General features: G+C 36.4%; 1 protein-coding gene across 1 annotated transcript in view; it reads left to right on the top strand.

Moving 5' to 3' along the window:
* The window catches only part of TRMT11 (tRNA methyltransferase 11 homolog), a 64,277-nt gene that overhangs the window by 9,401 nt on the left and 34,463 nt on the right, over positions 1 to 20,413 (top strand). The window contains exons 2-7 of the mRNA XM_036903882.2: positions 5,311 to 5,376; positions 7,003 to 7,076; positions 9,386 to 9,467; positions 9,555 to 9,647; positions 9,899 to 10,033; positions 10,741 to 10,897. Of these exons, the coding sequence (XP_036759777.1) occupies positions 5,311 to 5,376; positions 7,003 to 7,076; positions 9,386 to 9,467; positions 9,555 to 9,647; positions 9,899 to 10,033; positions 10,741 to 10,897 (607 nt within the window). The remainder of the gene's footprint in view (positions 1 to 5,310; positions 5,377 to 7,002; positions 7,077 to 9,385; positions 9,468 to 9,554; positions 9,648 to 9,898; positions 10,034 to 10,740; positions 10,898 to 20,413) is intronic.

Below are 20,413 nucleotides of genomic sequence, written 5' to 3'. Positions count from 1 at the left end.
TGTGTATGTCTTTGGGCTTGAAGTGAGTCTCTTTTAGGCAGCATATAGACAGTTTCGTTTTTTAATCCATTCAGTGACTCTGTGTCTTTTGTTTGGTCTATCCCGAACATTTGCATTTAGGGTGATTATTTATAGGTATGTACTTATTGTTTTTGCAGGTTTTAGATTCTTGGTTACCAGAAGTTTAAGGGTAACTGCCTTACTATCCAGAAGTCTAATTTAACTCACCAAGTATGCTATTACAAACACAATCTAAAGGTTCTTTTTTTTTTTCTCCCTCCTCTATTCTTTATATATTAGGTATCATATTCTGTACTCTTGTCTATCCCTTCACTGACTTTTGGGTGGTTGATTTGATTTTGCATCTGCTTAGTAATTAATTGGTCTACTTTCTTTACTGTGGTTTTATTTTCTCTGGTGATAGCTATTTAGCCTTAGGAACACTTCCATCTCTATCAGTCCCTCCAATATACACTGTAGAGACGGTTTTTGGGGGGGTAAATTCTCTCACTGTTTGCTTATCTGGAAATTGTTTAATCCCTCCTTCAAATTTAAATGATAATCTAACTGGGTCGAGTATTCTTGGTTCAAGGCCTCTGTTGCTTCATTGCATTAAATATATCATGCCACTCCCTTCTGGTCGGCCTGTAAGGTTTCTGCTGAGGAGTCTGATGATAGCTTGATGGGTTTTCCATCATATGTAGTGTTTTTTTCTTTCTCTGGCTGCTTTTGATACTCTGTCTCTATCCTTGATCTTTGCCATTTTAATTATTATATGTCTTAGTCCTTTCTTCCTTGGTCCCTTTTGTTGGGAGATCTGTGCACCTTCCATGGCCTGAGAGACTATCTCTTTCCCCAGATTGCAGAAGTTTTCAGCAATTACTTCCTCAAAGACACTTTCTATCCCTTTTCTTCTTCTGGTACTCCTATAATGTGAATATTGTTCCATTTAGATTGATCACACAGTTTTCTCAATGTTCTTTCATTCCTAGAGATCATTTGTTCTCTTCGTGCCTCAGCTTCCTTATATTCCTGTTCTCCAATTTCTACTTCATTTACCATCTTCTATACTTCATGTAATCTGCTTTTAAATTCCTCCATTGTATGTTTCATTTCAGATACTGTATTCTTCAATGATTGTATCTCATTCTTGAATTCCTCCCTGAGTTCTTGAATATATTTCTGTAGCTCCATGAGCATTTTAATGATTTTTATTTTGAAATCTCTTTCAGGAAGATTGATGAGTTCAGTTTCACTTGGCCCTCTTTCGGGTGTTTGTGGGATTTTGTTTTGAACCAGTTTCCTTTGACATTTCATATTTGTAGGTGTTGCCCTGTAGTGCCCAGAAGCTCTACTCTCTAGAGCTGCTCAGTACCTGAAGCAATGACAGGGACCACAGGTGAGCAGTGCTCCTATCTGTCAGGAGGAAAGAGGCCTTTCCTGCTTCCCCACTGCAATGCCTGTCTCCACTGCCAGGGCCAGTGGGCCGAGTTCTCAGGGAGAAATCTCTGTGCTTTGCACTTGTAGCTGCCGTAGGCAGGGCTGTCCTCTGACTGACCTGGCACAATGATGGGGTCAGCCGGTTTGTGAGCCAGTGCCAACCAGGAAGAAGGTGCAGCAAGCTGAGTATCATGGTCCTCAGAGCTGCGTGCCAGCCATGGTCATGGAGCGCCTGAAGCTCCTGAAAGTTCCCAACCTCCTGGGCAGAGTGTGTCTAGACAATTTTGTCTACCTGTCCTTTCTCCTGAGCAGTAAGCTCTATGCAATCCTTGCCCCTTGCTAAGGGCTTCCTTGTTAGGAAGTCTCTCAGACTGCCCGCCTTTCTTTTGTCCCAGAGCGGTTGGATGTAGATCCCTTTTTTCCACAAGCGGCTGCAATCTCAGTCTCTCTAAATATTCTGCCTGTCTTAGCTTTCCAACCCCACTAATGTCCTGGGCACCATGTAATGTAGGTTTGTGCTCCCAGAGCGGATCTCCAAGGCTGCGTGTTCAGCATTCCTAGGCGTTCACTACCTCCCCGCTCTGTTTCTCTTCCTCCCTCTGGTGAGATAGGGTGGGGGAAGGGCTTGGGTTCCTCCTGATCATGGCATTGGTACTTTACCCTTTTCCTTGAGGTCTGCTGTTTTCACCAGGTGTAGACAGTCTGCTGCAGCCTTCTTTACTGCTGCTCTTTCAGAATTTTGATATATTTGCTATATTTTCATATTATATCTGGTTTTGGGAGGAGGTTTCTGTCTCACCTGTCATGCCGCCATTTTAATCCTCTATGTTGATTTTATATAGTCAATATTCATTTAGATTTATTTACACATTTATTTGATTTTAGATTTTTATTTTTTATGTGATTCTTTTTCAACTCTGCGATTTGTTTAATAGTTTTTCATCCTCTGCCAAAATCCTCAATTGTGTCTTTTATCCCCTTTAATACAGAAAGAATAGTTATGTTGTCTATGGTAAAATATAGAATGTAGAAAGCACAGTTAATGTGTTGAATATGATAAAAAGAGTCCTGTGAGTCTATTTATTTTGTGTATTGTTTCTCTTGGTTCTTTTATATGTGTGATGGATTATTCTTTACATATGTGTCAGAGGTATCTGAAAATTGAAGAAACAACATGAGGCCTAGGATGATGTAAATCCTCTTGAAGAGGAAAGAACCGCATAGGAGCATTAGCAATCTAGAATCACTTGAACTCATTTTCAGGTGTTCAGTTCTGATTCTGTTCTGATTCACACATACTTCTAGGGTGTGTAGCTTTTTGAGATCCCAGTCTAAACTGGGTTGTTTATCAAGCCTACTTTCCTCCCCATAATGGATGGCCCTAATTTTTGTCTGTCTCCTATCAAGCTATCAAAAGGGCTCTCCATCCTCATGGCTTCTTTTGGGAGTTGGTAAATGTCCCAGCAAGCTAGTGGCTGCAGCTTAGATTTCTGTCCTCTCGTGGTTCTTGCTTTGATAGTTCTTGAATCTCTCCATGTCTTCGAGCAAATGTCAGGTTTTTCTAGATCTTCTTAGCAGGAGGCTTAATCTGAATTACCTGGTTTGCCATCCCTGAAAGTGGAAGTCTTCTTTCATCTGTGTAGATTCTCCCTGTGTTTCAAGGCTGAAGTCAGTTTTCATTGAGACATTTCTTATAAAATAGGTAATTTTTTTCCTCCCTTGTACTCTGATGTAATACTTTTTTTGCTTTTACCTCTTTAAGACCACTCACTGTTTTACACCCCACATTTTGGTTACTAGGTTAAATGTTTTGTTTGTTCTACTAGACTTTAAGCTGTCTGAGAACAAGTATGTATTTATCTTTATATAGCTCAGTGACTTGCACATATGAATTTTTCAATAAATATTGAATTGGGTGAAAGATGGCTTCAGAGACGAAAACAGGACCACCACCACTGCTGGGCCATCTGTTGTATTGGAACTGCTGGGCAGGCAAGCTGTGAAGAGCAGCTGTCTTTATGATTTCAAATGAGAGAGCAGGAATGTAAGTTTGGTCCAGTTTTACTTCTGTAGAGTTAATCGGGGCCAGTTTTAGGTGGCAGCTGCCTTATTGTACTAAAAGTGAAGTTCAGATCCCTGGGTTTTATTGCTGGTTCTGAAGCAAACTAAATGGATGAAAAAGTGAGAGGCTAAAAGCACTGAAATGCTCATGTGAGTTAATCAGACATATTTTTATATCCAGTATAAATTATTTTGTTCCTAATGTGGAAAGAGTCTCAACTAGAAAATGAATTTGCCATAGCTAAGTAAGTATTTTGTGTTTTGCTTTTTCCAAGTAGAGTGATGATGTAGTTTAATACATATTTTTCTTTTAAATTTGAAACTTGAGTTAGTCACATTTATTTTCAATGTTAAGTTGTTGCTTAAGTTTTAGGCTAATGCTATGCCATATAATTTCCAATAATCCATTACTTTTTAAAAAACTTATAGAGCCTTTTTTATAAGCATGTTTATGATTTTTAACAAGTCGATTTCACAGCATGCTTTAACATAGAATGAGCAATCATTCTAGACCAAGTGACCTAATCTGTAATTGCATTTTTTCTTTTAACTATTATAACTGTTAATCTTGCTTGATTTCTTGAGCCATTGGACTTCAAGGACCATGTTGTGGCCACCATCCACCATCATCTTGATTCCCTTGCTAACAGTGTGGGTTCTGGACTTGTTTATAGATCCCCTACCTCATGAAAGAGATTTTACAGATGAGGGAACTGAGAGTTAACTGTCTTGTATAAATCCATATAGAGCTAAGTGTCTTGTATAATCCACATAGCTACTGTTTGGAAGAGCTGAAAATCAAATTGTGGTCTGTTTGACTCCCAGGTCCAATGGTGCCTCCAAATTAATTTGTGTCACCCACCTTGCAAAATGATTTTGGGGCTAGCTTCAGTGATTTACTATCTATGCTAGTTCTTGGTCTGTCTGTATAATTCAACTGAATTTAGTCCTGTAGATATCAGCGATTAAAAACAAAAAGGGTTTGTTGCATAGACAAGAGGAAAAACAGAAATGGTACTAACCTCCTATTCTTTTGGTCTTGAGTAGAGGATGTTCATAGTCTGAGTATACTTTTTCTAGTGACTGTGACTCCTAATGTCAAAGGCCCCTTTTTCTAGTTTGGAGCAAAGGGGACTGTAGGCACCCAGCAGTGGGGACCCTTGTGTCTAATTAGATTAGCTCTTCCATAAGAACTGTACAGAGGAGTGGGATTCTGCCTGTGTTGTTGAGGAGACAAAACTTGTTAGTAGTACAAATCATAAAATTTGTATAGTCATTTTATATTTACTACAAAGTAACTGCTTCATAGAATATACGTATTATCTGAACAGATTTCAACTTTGCATACCTAATGCTTTAAAATTAACTATTGTCTTCTCTTTCTAGTTCTGTAACTTTATCCAGAAAGAAGAGGGGGTTAACTTAACCATAACTTATATTTAAGATTCCACAGTGATGCTCCCTAGTTAATCACTTATTTCTTCTCTAAAATCCTCAAATTATCTTTCATTATTCATTTTTGTCAGTCAAATGTTAGATTTAATTTGTAGTTTTTGTCATTTGTTTTTTCCTTTTCAGAATCAGAGCATTTTCTGACCTAGTCTTTTGGCAGCTCTCCTGTTGTCTAAAATTGTTCAGAAATTACTTACCATGTAAAATTTTTTCAGACCCCAGAGTTGTAATCTGATGTTGAATTTAAATACCTTGGTAGATCATCAGCTCACTTCAAAAAAAAATCTTATACCTGTATTAATAGACTTTGAGTTCTCTGTGTTAAAATGTGTTTTCTCTATAATATTTTCAATATAGGAAATAAAGTCTTTGCTTTCACTTTTTGGCGGTCAGTTCACCAGTAGCCAGGACACTTATGGAAAGGTAAGTTGAGTTCACATTTTTTCATGAGACCACTATGAAGTATACTTACAAATAGAGCCTTGGGTTTCAAGAGAACTAAATCTCACATTTATATTTGTATAGTTATTTTCATCTGTTTCTAAGGGCAATGAAATAAAAAGGATATTTGGGGGAAAGGTTATGGTTTGAGAAAATCATTTAGGCTTATTTCCAGTGTTCACTTAGTCTGTTAGTTTTAATTTTTCATTTAACAGTTATACCATAATTTGTATCTATCTCTTCATTGAAAAAGGGCTCTCTTCCACTGATGAGGTAGAATTAGAATTAGAATTTAGAATTTAGTAGATTTCAGTCTTATATTAGAATTATTTTAGAATTTCAAATTGTGCATGTATAATACAAGTAAATTTTTATTCTGTATTTGATAGTTTATCAGTGTTTTAGAGAAGTTTGGAAAATAGAAAAAGAAAAACATTATTCACAATTCTTCCTCTTTGATATGACTTGTAATTTGGGGATGCTGCCATCCAGTCTTTTTTTCCCCTCAGGTATAATACTATTTATGAACTTCTGCAGTTTATTTTTCATTTGATAGTATTAATATAGACACATATCGCTACACAGCTTTCATCACTAAGTGGGCTATGTATAACATTGTCCATAAATGAGCTCCATCATAATTTATCTAACAATTTCATTTCATTCAGATTGCTGTTAAAATTTTCTAATAAAAGTAGTACTAAACTGACCATCTTTTTCCTCTTTGGATTATTTTGGATTTTTCTGTAGAGTAATGTAAATACTGGAAGAAGAAGGACTGGGTGTGTGTGGCATGGAGGATTTCTTGGCAAAAGATGAGAGAATTTAACTTGAAAATCCCTTGATGTTGGATTTATACTCCTGAGTGACTTTTACTTACTGAGAGAGGAGTAAAGAGGGAGAGTGTGGATATAATTGGATGAGGGTGATGGATTGAGGTCAGGGTTCTGCTGTATCTGACAAGGGTCTATTGGGTGGAGATTAAAAGTGCCTGTAATTTGGGTGTTGAGACAGGGGATTGTGGCGTGATCCCTCTCTCCCACCCAATGCACCTGGAATGTTTTTCCTTAGAAAAATAATAAAAATTAATAATAATTTAATAATAAACCCTATGGTTTTCCATCATAATTATTTCAGAGTCCCTTCCCCACCCCTCCCAGCTAGCCACAACTATCTAGAAAAAGAAGGATCAAAGAAATATATTACTTAGAAGTTAAAAGTAAAATAACTATGTTATAAGGAATGATTAACAATCATAAATTCTGAGATTATACTTTGGGGTATAATGTGCATTAATTCTCTTGGTCAAACAAACATAAGGGAGCAAATACAAAATTAATTTTAAATAACCTTATGTTTGCTGATGTTTTCACTTATAGAGTCATTTATAAAAGAGTTCTGACATCATACTGTATTATCCTAACAGGTTGCCTAGTAAAAACAATTTACTTTCTTACTACTGGAACAATTTTATTTTGGTTAGAGTCAGATTGGGTACTTTTTCATTAAAGTAGCAAATAGGAACCTCTCCTTACTGACTTTTTGAATAAAAGCATATGAGGCCATAAAAACACTTAGAAATAAGTTGTATATTGTTATTTCTTTCAGTCTCCTTTTTGGATTCTTACCATTCCCTCTGAAGATATTGCCAGAAACTTAATGAAACGGACAGTGTGTGCCAAGTAAGAGAAACTTACAGTGTTCGCCTGCAGAGTGTACCCCATACTTCTTGTAACTACTTTGTTCTACTTTTTGTTATATTGGTAAAAAATAGAAAGGTTGGTTGTTGAGGGGAAGCACAGTGTAGCTTGCAGTTACTGCATTTACCACTGGATGGTGGTGGGAGAACAGAGGAGAGTTAACTACTGAAAACTGAGGGTGAGAATCTCAGTGGTGAAAAGCAGGAATATTTATTTTCGGTAATTTTAAAAAACTTCTATATTAAGCAGGAGTATGGTATAAAAGGTGTAAATGCTATGTTTTTTCTTCTGTGTTAAGCAGGAATATGGTATAAAAGATGTAAATGTTATTGGATAAATGCCACATTTAAATATAACCAAAGTGTTGAAAATCTGAAAATGTTTTTTCTGATAGGTGGTTTTTAGTAGATGAGCAGATTGGTCAAGTATAAGATGACAAAAAGTGAGGACTGCCATGAAATATGTTTTACTGTTTAATTTGTTAGAGGAATTCCAATTATCATATCTTGGTATGGAAATGTAATGATGTTCATCATTTATTCTGTAAACCACTTTTTTCCTTAAAAAAAAAAAGCTATGACAAATATCCCAGTGTCCCTTTCTCAATTACATTCCCCTCCTTCCCTCAAAAGATAGTTTCTTAAAGCATTTTGTCAGAAAGGTTTCATTGCTACTGCTGCAATCAGTGAAATATTTCAGATCATTGTGGATTTTATATTAAGTTGATATCCTTGCTTATTTATACAGAACCTGTGAGAAATGTGGCAATCTAAATAATTTTTATAATTTCTAAAATAGGGATCATGATAGTTAAGTCAGATATATGAAAACTATTTATTCTAAAAATCTGTTATAAAAGGTAATACTATAATGTCCCAATTATTTCATGTTTTGTTCTAAGTTATCTTTACAGTATAGATCCTATGTTACACTGTATAGCAGTTTATTAGGGATAAATATCTATGAAACGGTTGTCACCATTTCTGAATGGCTTGGAATTCCTGTTTGCATTTTTATTTCTGAGCTGCAGTATATCATAGTGGTAAAGAGTATGGAGTGTGGAGTCAGATGGATTACATTTGAATCCCATCTTCATCAATTGCTGTATGATGTGATAGTTATTTAATCTCTTTGTGCCTCAGTTTTCTCAGCTACTTACTTCATAGGCTTCCTATGAGGAATAAGTGAGTTCATGCTAAATGGCCTTAGAATAGTCCCACGTACTAAGTGTTAGCTATTAAGTTTATTGTTTTTGCTTATCAAGGTTTTCCCTTGCCAGAGGTTCAGTTACCTACACTTTCCCTCAATTAAAGTTTCCAGGAGTCTTTTTTCTCCTCTAAGTTTCATGAGGGCAAGTGAGCTTTTTCTCTTGTGCCCTAGTGCTAGAACAATTCATCATATAGAAATCCATAGTAAATATTTGTTGAATTAATGAATTTGACTGAGCTTATTATAATTTTTAAACATTAAGAAAAAAACAATTTTGGGATATTCATTTAATTTTTTTTGTTATTGTTGCCTTTTATTCTCTGTTTTGTGTAGCTGAGGTCTGAAGTGATGAGTAGAATTGCTGTAGACACCCTCTGTTTATAAATGTAATAGAAAAGAAAGGAGGAATTCATTTTCAAAGGATGATATTCACAATACTAATGGCAGCATTAATTACAATTATAGTTTGAGTTTAGATGCACAAAACTGTACTTATCTGTAGAGTCCTGTTACAGCTAATTCTAAGAACTGAGTAATTGACTGCAATGAAATTTTCCTTGTAATTGTTTAAATACTCCTTGAAGTCAATGGAACTTGAGAATATTTTTTTTACAGTTAGAGTTGTTTTTGTAATAGTTCTAACAGTAACTATTGGGTTCTAAATGCTATTAAGTAATTGCTAAGTATTAATAATAATAACATTTTTATTTGGTCATTTTTCTTTTTGTTTTATAGAGAAGACATTGGGAAAAATTGGCTTTCTTGTAGCTTTTTAACCATTTTACAAAAATAAGTGATTTTATTGCATCATTTGTTTTCTAGTATAGAATTTAATAATGAAAACTTGGAAAAATCTTGATTTATATTGTTTCCCTCCTTCTGTATGGAGTTCAACTCCTATGTGTGATTTGGACTTAAGGTGTATCTCTTTCCCAGATGCATATGTCTCATTTATAGCTTAGAAAACATAAATAATGATTGTTTTAGGGGAGCAAGCATAAAGAAAAAGTGAAATAATTATTACATGTTACTGCATGAACTAATTTATTTACTGAGGTTAGTACTAATCATTTATTTCCTAGGTCCATATTTGAATTATGGGGTCATGGAAAATCTCCAGAGGAGCTGTATAATTCTCTTAAAAACTACCCTGTGGAGAAGATGGTGCGTAGTGAACTATGATTTGTGTAGGCATATCTGCAGATTCTGTAGAAATACTAAGCTTAAAGAATTTATCTGCTTTTATTTTAGGTTCCATTTCTACATTCAGATTCCACCTATAAAATAAAGATTCATACATTTAATAAAACATTGACACAAGAGGAAAAAGTCAAACGAATAGATGTAAGTCAATTTAGCAAAAATACCCATGAGATAACGCAGCCTAGCTTCTGCTGATATATAATATCGAATGTCTGTTTAATGCATATTTGTAGCACACTGTGACTAAGTACTTTTCATGTTTTGTATTAATTGAATGCTGATACCAAACTTCAAGATAGGTATTATTATAAAGCACTATTTTTCCTTTTACATTTTAGAAAAAATTTTCTTGGATATTTATAGGACATTAGAGTTACTTTTAATTTTTTTAGGCACTTGAGTTTCTGCCATTTGAAGGAAAAGTGAATTTAAAGAAGCCACAGCATATATTCTCTATTTTGGAAGATTATGGTTTGGACCCAAACTTCATCCCTGAGAATCCACATAATATTTATTTTGGTAGATGGGTAAGCAAGTGTTCTACTGACCTATTTCAGTTTGTTTCTTTAAAAGCTAAATGTTAGGTAATTGTATTTAGCTTTTTATATGTAAAACTTAGGCAGCTGACAGAGTCAGAACTAATGTGTGAATTAAAATCAGTGAAAAATATGTGGTTATGTTCTGTTGTTTATCTAGAGATTCCTGTGAAGTGCAAGAGGCTTGTTAGATAGGACCTCAGTAGGAGGTGGTATACCTGGAAACATTAACACGAGGCTTGTCATAAAGTCTGAACTGCTTTTCTAGTAAAGCAGAAAAAAGGCAGAGTGCTGTGCTCACTTGTGGAGCTCTCCAGTCTAGGTTTTCATTCTGAAAGGAGGTCAAATTACTGCAGAGCAGTTCTGCCCCCTTACCTGAGACTGTGAATGGGTGAGTGGAAGCTGTGGCTTATGCTACAGAATATTGTTATACAGGAGAAAGGAGACGTGGGTAAAGCTTAACACCAACTCCTAGGCTAATTGCATTCAAATTCAATTCATTGATTCAGTTTGAAAAGTCAAAGTAAATGGCAACCCACTAAGAAATAACTTACCTATCACATGTTTTTTTTAAGGAACAAGTTTATAGCAGAGGTAAGTGGAAAGAAGTTCTCATCATCAGGATACTGTGGTTTTATTGTAACTATCTTACGTCTGTTCTGTATAGTTACACTAATTTGAAAATATTTCTGATCTAGATTGCAGATGGACAGAGAGAGCTTATTGAGTCATACAGTGTCAAAAAGAGACACTTTATTGGAAATACAAGCATGGATGCTGGTTTATCATTTATTATGACTAACCATGGAAAAGTGAAGGAAAATGATATTGTCTTTGATCCATTTGTTGGAACAGGTATTTTTATTTTACTGTTAAGTAGAGCTGTTACTTGTTTATATTATTCATGGTCATAATAATATTTTTGCTAAAAGAATGGACAGAATAATCTTCTAATTTTCATTAGGTAGTGGCTGAAAGACAATAACACATTTGTGTAATAACCAGTGTATAACACTTTTGCTACTTCAGAGGTGAACGCTGATAGAGTTTTGTGGGGTTTTTTTCTCTTGAGTAAAGCACTAGGGGGAGCATACAATACATTGTGATACCATGCATTGTGGAAATAATGTAAAGCTATATAGTTTATTTAAGTAGTAAAACTTGGGAGAAAAAAGACTTGTGACCAGATAAAAAAATACATGTTCATCTGTTAAAATTGAAAACCATATACTTAACGTAGAGAAAAATGGTTAATGTGCTTGTCTTTGATTTGGTTTGTGGAAGTTTAGTAAGTCTAAAAATAAGAAAAATGATTGCTATCAGTTGGCTGGAGTCTGGTCGCTGAGACTACTACGTGGGTTCTGTGTACAACTTGATTGGATGTCCTCATAATTAACTTTGTGTGGAAGTCCTAAAATGCCTAAAATTACTTCATCTCACTCTAAAGACATTTTCCTGCTTTAATCCAGTTTTGCTTGATCTTGCCCATTCCTAGGGATTATTCATATTCAGATTTGTCTGTATAAATTCATTGTGATTCAGATTGTGTAGGAACAAATTATGCTTGTGCTTGGAGTTTCTCCCTGTAGCCATCTTCTTCCATCAGAAACTTTGTAAGTAGTGATGACGCAGTAGCTAACATTTGTTGAATAGGAAACAAATCAGGTACTGAGCTATGCAGGCTAATCTTATTCTCCAATTTAGTTCTTACAACTAACATGGGGATATGTTTTAAAATTCTCCTAAGGAGAGTGTGGCACAGAGAGAGGCTAAATGACTTGTCCAAGGTTATACAGTGTATGAATTTTATAGGATTCAAATTCAAGCCTCTAACTCCAGAGCTCATGCTCTTAATTACTATGATAGAGCTGTCTCTCTGCATTAGGGTCTGCCAGCCAGCTATTACACCATATCTTAACTTGAGGAATATGACCACATGTGATAAGGAAGAAATAGTATCAAGGTCAAGAGATTTCTAACTGATGGGATGGTTTTCTGTATTTGTTGTTGAATTAATCTGCTAGTGAGTCTCTTCTCTTAACACTTGGCCTCATTTGCTTTTTATCATTTGTTTTCTCTTTTATGTTTATATACATAGTATTTTCTTCTGCACCATTTAAGAAGTAGGGTGTAGCCATTACATCCCTTTACCCCTCAAATACTTCAGTATGTATTTCTTAAGAATAAGGATAATTCCTTCCATAGCCATCGTACGGTTTTCAATGTTAGTTCATGTACTGTTAATAAAGTACTTTTATGTTCATATTCCAGTTTTGGTAATTGACCCCTAATGTCCTTTTTACCATCTTTTTTCCTTTCCAGTCTAACATCAGATATTGTATTTTGTTGTCAAAGTTTTTTTGATACCTTTGATATGAAACATATTTGAAGCCTTTCTTTTTCTTTTGTAAAATTTGCATTTTTACACTATCCCTCCTGCCTTTATTTTTTTTATCTAGAAAGTTCTTCAGTTTGGGTCATTCTGTGTATCCTCATGATCAGATTTAGGTTATACATTCCTGGCTGAATTTCTACATTAGTGAATTACATCCAACATGATAGCTATCTGCCCCTACTGGTATGTTAATTTTGATCAGCTTGTTAAGATGGTATTTAATTTTTTTAATGGTATGATTATTATTTTTTTCCCCTTTCAGTTAACAGGTATTCTGTGACGAAACATGTTAAGACCTGTAAATATTCTGTTCTGTATCTAAATCCCCCTTAACCCTGTCAGGTTGTCAAATTTAGCATCCATTGATGCTTCTTGCCTGAATCAGTCTTGACTGTGATAGTTACAAATGGATGATTTTCTAACTCCAACACTCCCTCCATGTTTACCAGGTGACACCCATTCTGCTCTCCTATGTATTTATCTTTTATTAATATGAACTAGTAGATTTCCCAATTTTTCCTCCTGATGGTCTATAATTTGTTACTTCCCTTAATTATTTTGTTACTCAGATTGTCCCAGATTTGCCTGGTAAGAGCCCTTTTGCATTGGACCTTCCGGACATACATGTTCCTATATTCTTTTTTTTGTGTGTGCTTCCTTACTTTCTGGCTCATCTCCTACTTACCCAAACCATGGAATCAGTCATTTCTCATAACCCTGTTTCCTTTAGTGGGGAATGGTATTAGAGATCAAGATCTGAGTGCTGGGTATCTTTGTTCCAGACCCTTTCAGCAGATAAACTAGGAAACATATGTGTGAATATATATAACATGCATATAAATGCATATGCAAATGCACATAATCCTACATACATACTGTATGCATATAGACATACATGTATGTCATTTTAGAAATTTTGTATTTTGACTTCTGTTGTAAATTCCAGTCTATCCTGACAGATACCTTTCTTGCCTATTCCCATTACATATTTATATGTACCTTCTCTGCAGTGAGAATGCTGATTCCTATCAACATCAACACATTTACTCTTTTGTTTATTCTTACAATACAGCTAAAGTAGTTTCAAAATTGCTTTGTCTATACACTAAAAAAGAAAAAAAAAAGATTCTACTTAAAGGATATTTTCAGGATATGTGTTTTTAGGATATACATTCAGTTCTCTACCCTGTCTTAGGGGCAATAAAGTCAAATATTGTATTTTCTTCTTCCCCTTCATTTAAAGTTCAGTTTGAGTTCATTTTATCCAGTTTTCTTCAATTTTAAAGTTCGATTCCTTCCCATTCTTGTTGGGTTACCTTTATTTTTAAATATGTAGATTATTTGCTTCCAAAGGTCAGAACTGTAGAAGAAGATATACTCAGAGAAGTATCACTCCCTTCCATATCCTTTCCATCCTGCTCCCCATTCCTTGTAGGTAATGAACTTATTTGTTTTCTAATTGATTTATCCTGGTTTTTTAAATGACGAAAAGCAGATATATGTATGTTTTCTCTTTTCTACTTTCTTTTACAAAAGGTAGAATATATGTTGCTTTTAACTTTGCTTTTTTCACTTAATGGGATTTCCTGGAAATCACTTTCTGTTCATAGAGATTGTCTCCATTCTTTTTTTTTTTTAATTTTTTAATTTTGGTATCATTAATCTACAATTACATGAGGAACATTATGTTTACTAGACTCCCCCCTCCACCAAGTCCCCTGCACAAACCCCATTACAGTCACTGTCCATCAGTGTAGTAAGATGCTGTAGAATCATTACTTGTCTTTGTGTTGCACAGCCCTCCCCGTGCCTCCCCCCACATTATACATGCTAATCCTATTGCCTCCTTTCTTTCCCCTCCCTCCTCATCCCTCCCTTCCCACCCATACTCCCCAGTCCCTTTCCCTTTGGTAACTGTTGGTCCATTCTTGGGTTCTGTGATTCTGCTGCTGTTTTGTTCCTTCAGTTTTTTCTTTGTTCTTATACTCCACATATGAGTGAAATCATTTGGTACTTGTCTTTCTCCACCTGGCTTATTTCACTGAGTATAATACCCTCTAGCTCCATCCATGTTGTTGCAAATGGTAGGATTTGTTTTCTTTTTAGGGCTGAATAATATTTCATTGTGTATATGTACCACATCTTCTTTATCCATTCATCTACTGATGGGCACTTATGTTGCTTCCATTTCTTGGCTATTGTAAACAGTGCTGCAATAAACATAGGGGTGCATCTGTCTTTTTCAAACTGGGCTCCTGCATTCTTAGGGCAAATTCCTAGAAGTGGAATTCCTGGTCAAATGGTTTGTCTATTTTGAGCTTTTTGAGGAATCTCCATACTGCTTTCCACAATGGTTGAACTAATTTACATTCCCACCAGCAGTGTAGGAGGGTTTCCCTTTCTCCACAACCTCGCCAACATTTGTTGTTGTTTGTCTTTTAGATGGTGGCAATCCTTACTGGTGTGAGGTGATATCTCATTGTGGTTTTAATTTGCATTTCTCTGATGACTAGCGATGTGGGGCATCTTTTCATGTGCCTGTTGGCCATCTGAATTTCTTCTTTGAAGAAGTGTCTGTTCAGCTCCTCTGCCCATTTTTTAATTGGATTATTTGCTTTTTGTTTGTTGAGGTGCATGAGGTTCTTTATATATTTTGGATGTCAACCCTTTATTGGATCTGTCATTTATGAATATATCCTCCCAAACTATAGGATGCCTTTTTGTTCTATTGGTGGTATCCTTTGCTGTACAGAAGCTTTTCAGTTTGGTATAATCCCACTTGTTCATTTTTGCTTTTGTTTCCCTTGTCTGGGGTGATGTGTTCATGAAGAAGTCGCTCATGTTTATGTCCAAGAGATTTTTGCCTGTTTTTTTCTAAGAGTTTTATGGTTTCATGATTTACATTCAGGTCTTTGATCCATTTTGAATTTACTTTTGTGTATGGGGTTAGACAATGATCCAGTTTCATTCTCTTACATGTAGCTGTCCAGTTTTTCCAACACCAGCTGTTAAAGAGGCTGTCATTTCCCCATTGTATGTCCATGGCTCCTTTATTGTATATTAATTGACCATATATGTTTGGGTTAATGTCTGGAGTGTCTGTTCTGTTCCACTGGTCTGTGGCTCTATTCTTGTGTCAGTACCAAATTGTCTTGATTACTGTGGCTTTGTAGTAGAGCTTGAAGTTGGGGAGCGAGATCCCCCCCACTTTATTCTTCCTTCTCAGGATTGCTTTGGCTATTCGGGTCTTTGGTGGTTCCATATGAATTTTTGAACTATTTGTTCCAGTTCATTGAAGAATGCTGTTGGTAATTTGATAGGGATTGCATTGAGTCTGTAGATTGCTTTAGGCAGGATGGCCATTTTGACTATATTAATTCTTCCTAGTCAAGAGCATGGGATGAGTTTCCATTTCTTAGTGTCCTCTTTAATTTCTCTTAAGAGTGTCTTGTAGTTTTCAGGGTATAGGGGTTTCACTTCCTTGGTTAGGTTTATTCCTAGGTGTTTTATTCTTTTTGATACTATTGTGAATGGAATTCTTTTCCTGATTTCTCTTTCTGTTAGTTCATTGTTAGTGTATAGGAAAGCCCCAGATTTCTGTGTATTAATTTTGTATCCTGCACTTTGCTGAATTCTGATATTAGTTCTAATTCTATATTAGTTTTGGAGTGGAGTCTTTAGGGTTTTTTATGTACAATATCATGTCATATGCAAGTAGTGACAGTTTGACTTTGTTACCAGTCTGGATTCCTTGTATTTCTTTGTTTTGTCTGATTGCTGTGGCTAGGACCTCCAGTACTATGTTGAATAACAGTGGGGAGAGTGGGCATCCCTGTCTTGTTCCCAATCTTAGAGGAAAAGCTTTCAGCTTTTCGCTGTTCAGTATAATGTTGGCTGTGGGTTTATCATATTTGGCCTTTATTATGTTGAGGTACTTGCTCTCTATACCCATTTTGTTGAGAGTTTTTATCATGAATGCATGTTGAATTTTGTTGAATGCTTTTTCAGTGTCTATGGAGATGATCATGTGGTTTTTGTCCTTCTTTTTGTTTATGTGGTGTATGATGTTAATGGATTTTCAAATGTTGCACAATCCTTGCATCCCTGGGATGAATACCACTTGGTCATGGTGTATGATCCTCTTGATATATTTTTGAATTCGGTTTGCTAATATTTTGTTGAATATTTTTGCATCTGTGTTCATCAGGGATATTGGTCTGTAATTTTCTTTTTTGGTGGTGTCTTTGCCTGGTTTTGGTATTAGGGTGATGTTGGCTTCATAGAATGAGTTTGGGAGTATTCCCTCCTCTTCTATTTTTTGGAAAACTTTAAGGAGAATGGGTATTATGTGTTCTCTGTATGTCTGATAAAATTCCGAGGTTAATCCGTCTGGCCCGGGAATTTTGTTCTTGGGTAGTTTTTTGATTACCGCTTCAGTTCTTTGCTGGTAATTGGTCTGTTTAGATTTTCTGTTTCTTTCTGGGTCAGTCTTGGAAGGTTGTATTTTTCTAGGAAGTTGTCCATTTCTCCTGGGTTTTCCAGCTTGTTAGCATATAGGTTTTCATAGTATTCTCTAATAATTCTTTGTATTTCTCTGGAGTCTGTTGTGATTTTTCCTTTCTCGTTTCTGATTTTTCTGATGTGTGTTGATTCTCTTTTTCTCTTATTAAGTCTGGCTATAGGCTTATCTGTTTCGTTAATTTTCTCAAAGAACCAGCTCTTGGTTTCATTGATTTTTTTTTCTTATTGATTTCTTATTGATTTTTTCATTGATTGTTTTATTATTCTCAATTTTACTTATGTCTTCTCTGATCTTTATTATGTCCCTCTTTGTGCTGCCTTTAGGCCTCATTTGTTCTTCTTTTTCCAATTTCAATAATTGTGACTTAAGACTATTCATTTGGGATTGTTCTTACTTCTTTAAATATGCCTGGATTGCTATATACTTTCCTCTTAGAACTGCCTTTGCTGCGTCCAGCAGAAGTTGGGGCTTTGTGTTGTTGTCATTTGTCTCCATATATTGTTTGATCTCTATTTTAATTTGGTCATTGATCCATTGATGATTTAGGAACATGTTGTTAAGCCTGCATGTGTTTGTGAGCCTTTTTGCTTTCTTTATACCATTTATTTCTAGTTTTATCCCTTTGTGGTCTGAGAAGTTGGTTGTTAGAATTTCAATCTTTTTTAATTTACTGAGGCTCTCTTTGTGTCCTAGTATGTGGTCTATTCTGGAAAATGTTCCATGTGAACTTGAGAAGAATGTGTATCCTGCTGCTTTTGGGTGTAGAGTTCTGTAGATGTCTATTAGGTCCATCTGTTCTAGTGTGTTGTTCAGTGCCTCTGTGTCTTTACTTATTTTCTGTCTGCTGGATCTGTCCTTTGGAGTGAGTGGTGTGTTGAAGTCTCCAAGAACGAATGCATTGCATTCTGTTTCCTCCTTTAATTCTGTTAGTATTTGTTTCACAGTTGGTGCTCATGTATTGGGTGCATATATATTTATAATGATTATATCCTCTGGTTGGACTGAGCCCTTTATCATTATGTAATGTCCTTCTTTATCTCTTGTTACTTTCTTTGTTTTGAAGTCTGTTTTGTCTGATACTAGTATCGCATCACCTGCTTTTTTCTCGCTGTTGTTTGCATGAAATATCTTTTTCCATCCCTTGACTTTTAATATGTGCATGTCTTTGGGTTTGAGGTGCGTCTCTTGTAAGCAGCTTATAGATGGATCTTGCTTTTCTATCCATTCTGTTACTCTGCGTCTTTTGATTGGTGCATTCAGTCCATTTACATTTAGGGTGATTATTGAAAGATATGTACTTATTGCCATTGCAGGCTATAGATTCGTGGTTACCAAAGTTTCAAGGTTAGCTTCTTTACTATGTAACTGTCTAACTTAACTTGCTTATTAAGCTATTATAAACACAGTCTGATGTTTCTTTATTTCTCTCTCTTCTTATTCCTCCTCCTCTATTCTTCATGTGTAAGGTGTTTTCTTCTGAGCTCTTTTGTGTTTCCTTTGACTGCTTTTGTGAGTAGTTGATTTTATTTTTTGCCTTTAGTTAGTATTTGGTTGGTCTGCTTTCTTTGATGTGATTTAATTTTCTCTGGTGACATGTATTTAGCCTTAGGAGTGCTTCCATCTAGAGCAGTCCCTCTAATATACTCTGTAGAGATGGTTTGTGGGAGGCAAATTCCCTTAACTTTTGCTTGTCTGGGAATTGTTTAATCCCTCCTTCATATTTAAATGATAATCATGCTGGATACAGTATCCTTGGTTCAAGGTCTTTCTGTTTCATTGCATTAAATATATTATGCCAGTCTCTTCTGGCCTGTAAGGTTTCTGTTGAGAAGTCTGTTGATAGCCTGATGGGTTTTCCTTTGTAGGTGACCTTTTTCTCTCTCTGGATGCTTTTAATACTCTATTCTTGTTCTTGATCTTTGCCATTTTAATTATTATATATCTTGGTGTTGTCCTCCTTGGGTCCTTTCTGTTGGGAGTCTGTATGCTTCTGTGGTCTGAGAGACTATTTCCTCCCCCAGTTTGGGGAAGTTTTCAGCAATTATTTCTTCAAATACACTTTCTATCCCTTTTACTCTCTTCTTCTTCTTCTAGTACCCCTACAATGAGGATATTGTTCCATTTGGATTGGTCACACAGTTCTCTTAATGTTCTTTCATTCCTTGAGATCCTTTTATCTCTCTCTGCCTCAGCTTCTCTGTGCTCCTGTTCTCTGATTTCTATTCCATCAATGGCCTCTTGCACCTCATCCAGTCTCCTCTTAAGTCCTTTCAGAGATTGTTTTATTTCTGTATTCTCCCTTCCAACTTTATCTGTTAGCTCTTGCATATTTCTCTGCAGCTGCATCAGCATGGTTATGACCTTTATTTTGAATTCTTTTTCAGTAAGATTTGTTAAATCTATCTCCCCAGGCTCTTTCTCAGAAGTTATGTGGGTTATTCTGGTCCAAATCAAATTTTTCTGCCTTTTCCTGGTGATAGAAGTAGTCATGGGCAGTTGGCACGTGTGTCAGCTGGGAGAACAAAGTCTCTTGTTGCTTGCTGGTTGCCTTCCTCTCCTGTGAGAATGGCGACCCCTAGCGGCTTGTGCTGGGCAGGTGCATGCTGATGGGGCCTCTGAGTCTGGCCTGGGCAGCTGCGGAGGAGGCTCTGGGTGGCTACTGTGGGCGCGGCCGCTCTCAGGCTGTGCCCCTTGTATGGCGGCGCCACACCAGAGGGGGAATGGACGGGAGGCTGTTTATTGCTGTGAGGGGCCTCAGAGTTGTGCTGCCTCCCAGAGGGTTAGGGCGCCTGGAGTTCCCTGGGTTTCCCAGAAGCTGAGCTGAATGTGCCGGGATGCTTCCGTCCAGCGTTGAGGCCCCTGTCACTTTAAGACTTTCAAAAAGCACTCACTTTTCTTTTGTCCCAGGGGCACCGGCTCTCGGGACCCGCTTGCAGATTTTACTGTTCTGTTTCCCTAATATCCTGCACACCACACGCTGTGTATCTGCGCTCCCGGTGTGGATGACTAGGGCTGCATATTTAGCAGTCCTGGGCTCCCTCTCCCTCCCCGCTCTGACTCCTTTCCTCCCACCGAGGAGCTGGGGTGGGGGTGGGGCTCTCAGGTCTTGCCGGGTCGTGACTTGTGTCTTAACCAGTTTGTGAGGTGCTGAGTTCTCGCAGATGTAGATGTAGCCTGGCTGTTGTACTGTATCTTTTAGGTCTCTCTTTTAGGTATAGTTGTATTTGTTGTATTTTCAAAAATATATATGGTTTTGGGAGGAAATTTCCGCTGCCCTACTCACACTGCAATCTTGGCCTCACCGGCCTCCATTTTTTTTTATAGTTGTACTCCATGGGTGTATGTACTGTAGTTTATTCAAACAGTTTCCTGTACTTGGACTTTCCAGTATTTTGCAGTTACGAATGATGTTTGTAGTGAATAGTCTTTTGCACATATACTTTCATGATATTTA

This window comes from Manis pentadactyla, chromosome 12 (assembly GCF_030020395.1).
Source record: "Manis pentadactyla isolate mManPen7 chromosome 12, mManPen7.hap1, whole genome shotgun sequence".
Taxonomy (NCBI): domain Eukaryota; kingdom Metazoa; phylum Chordata; class Mammalia; order Pholidota; family Manidae; genus Manis; species Manis pentadactyla.
Note: the sequence above shows the minus strand (reverse complement) of the source record. Positions and strands in the feature narration are given on the sequence as shown.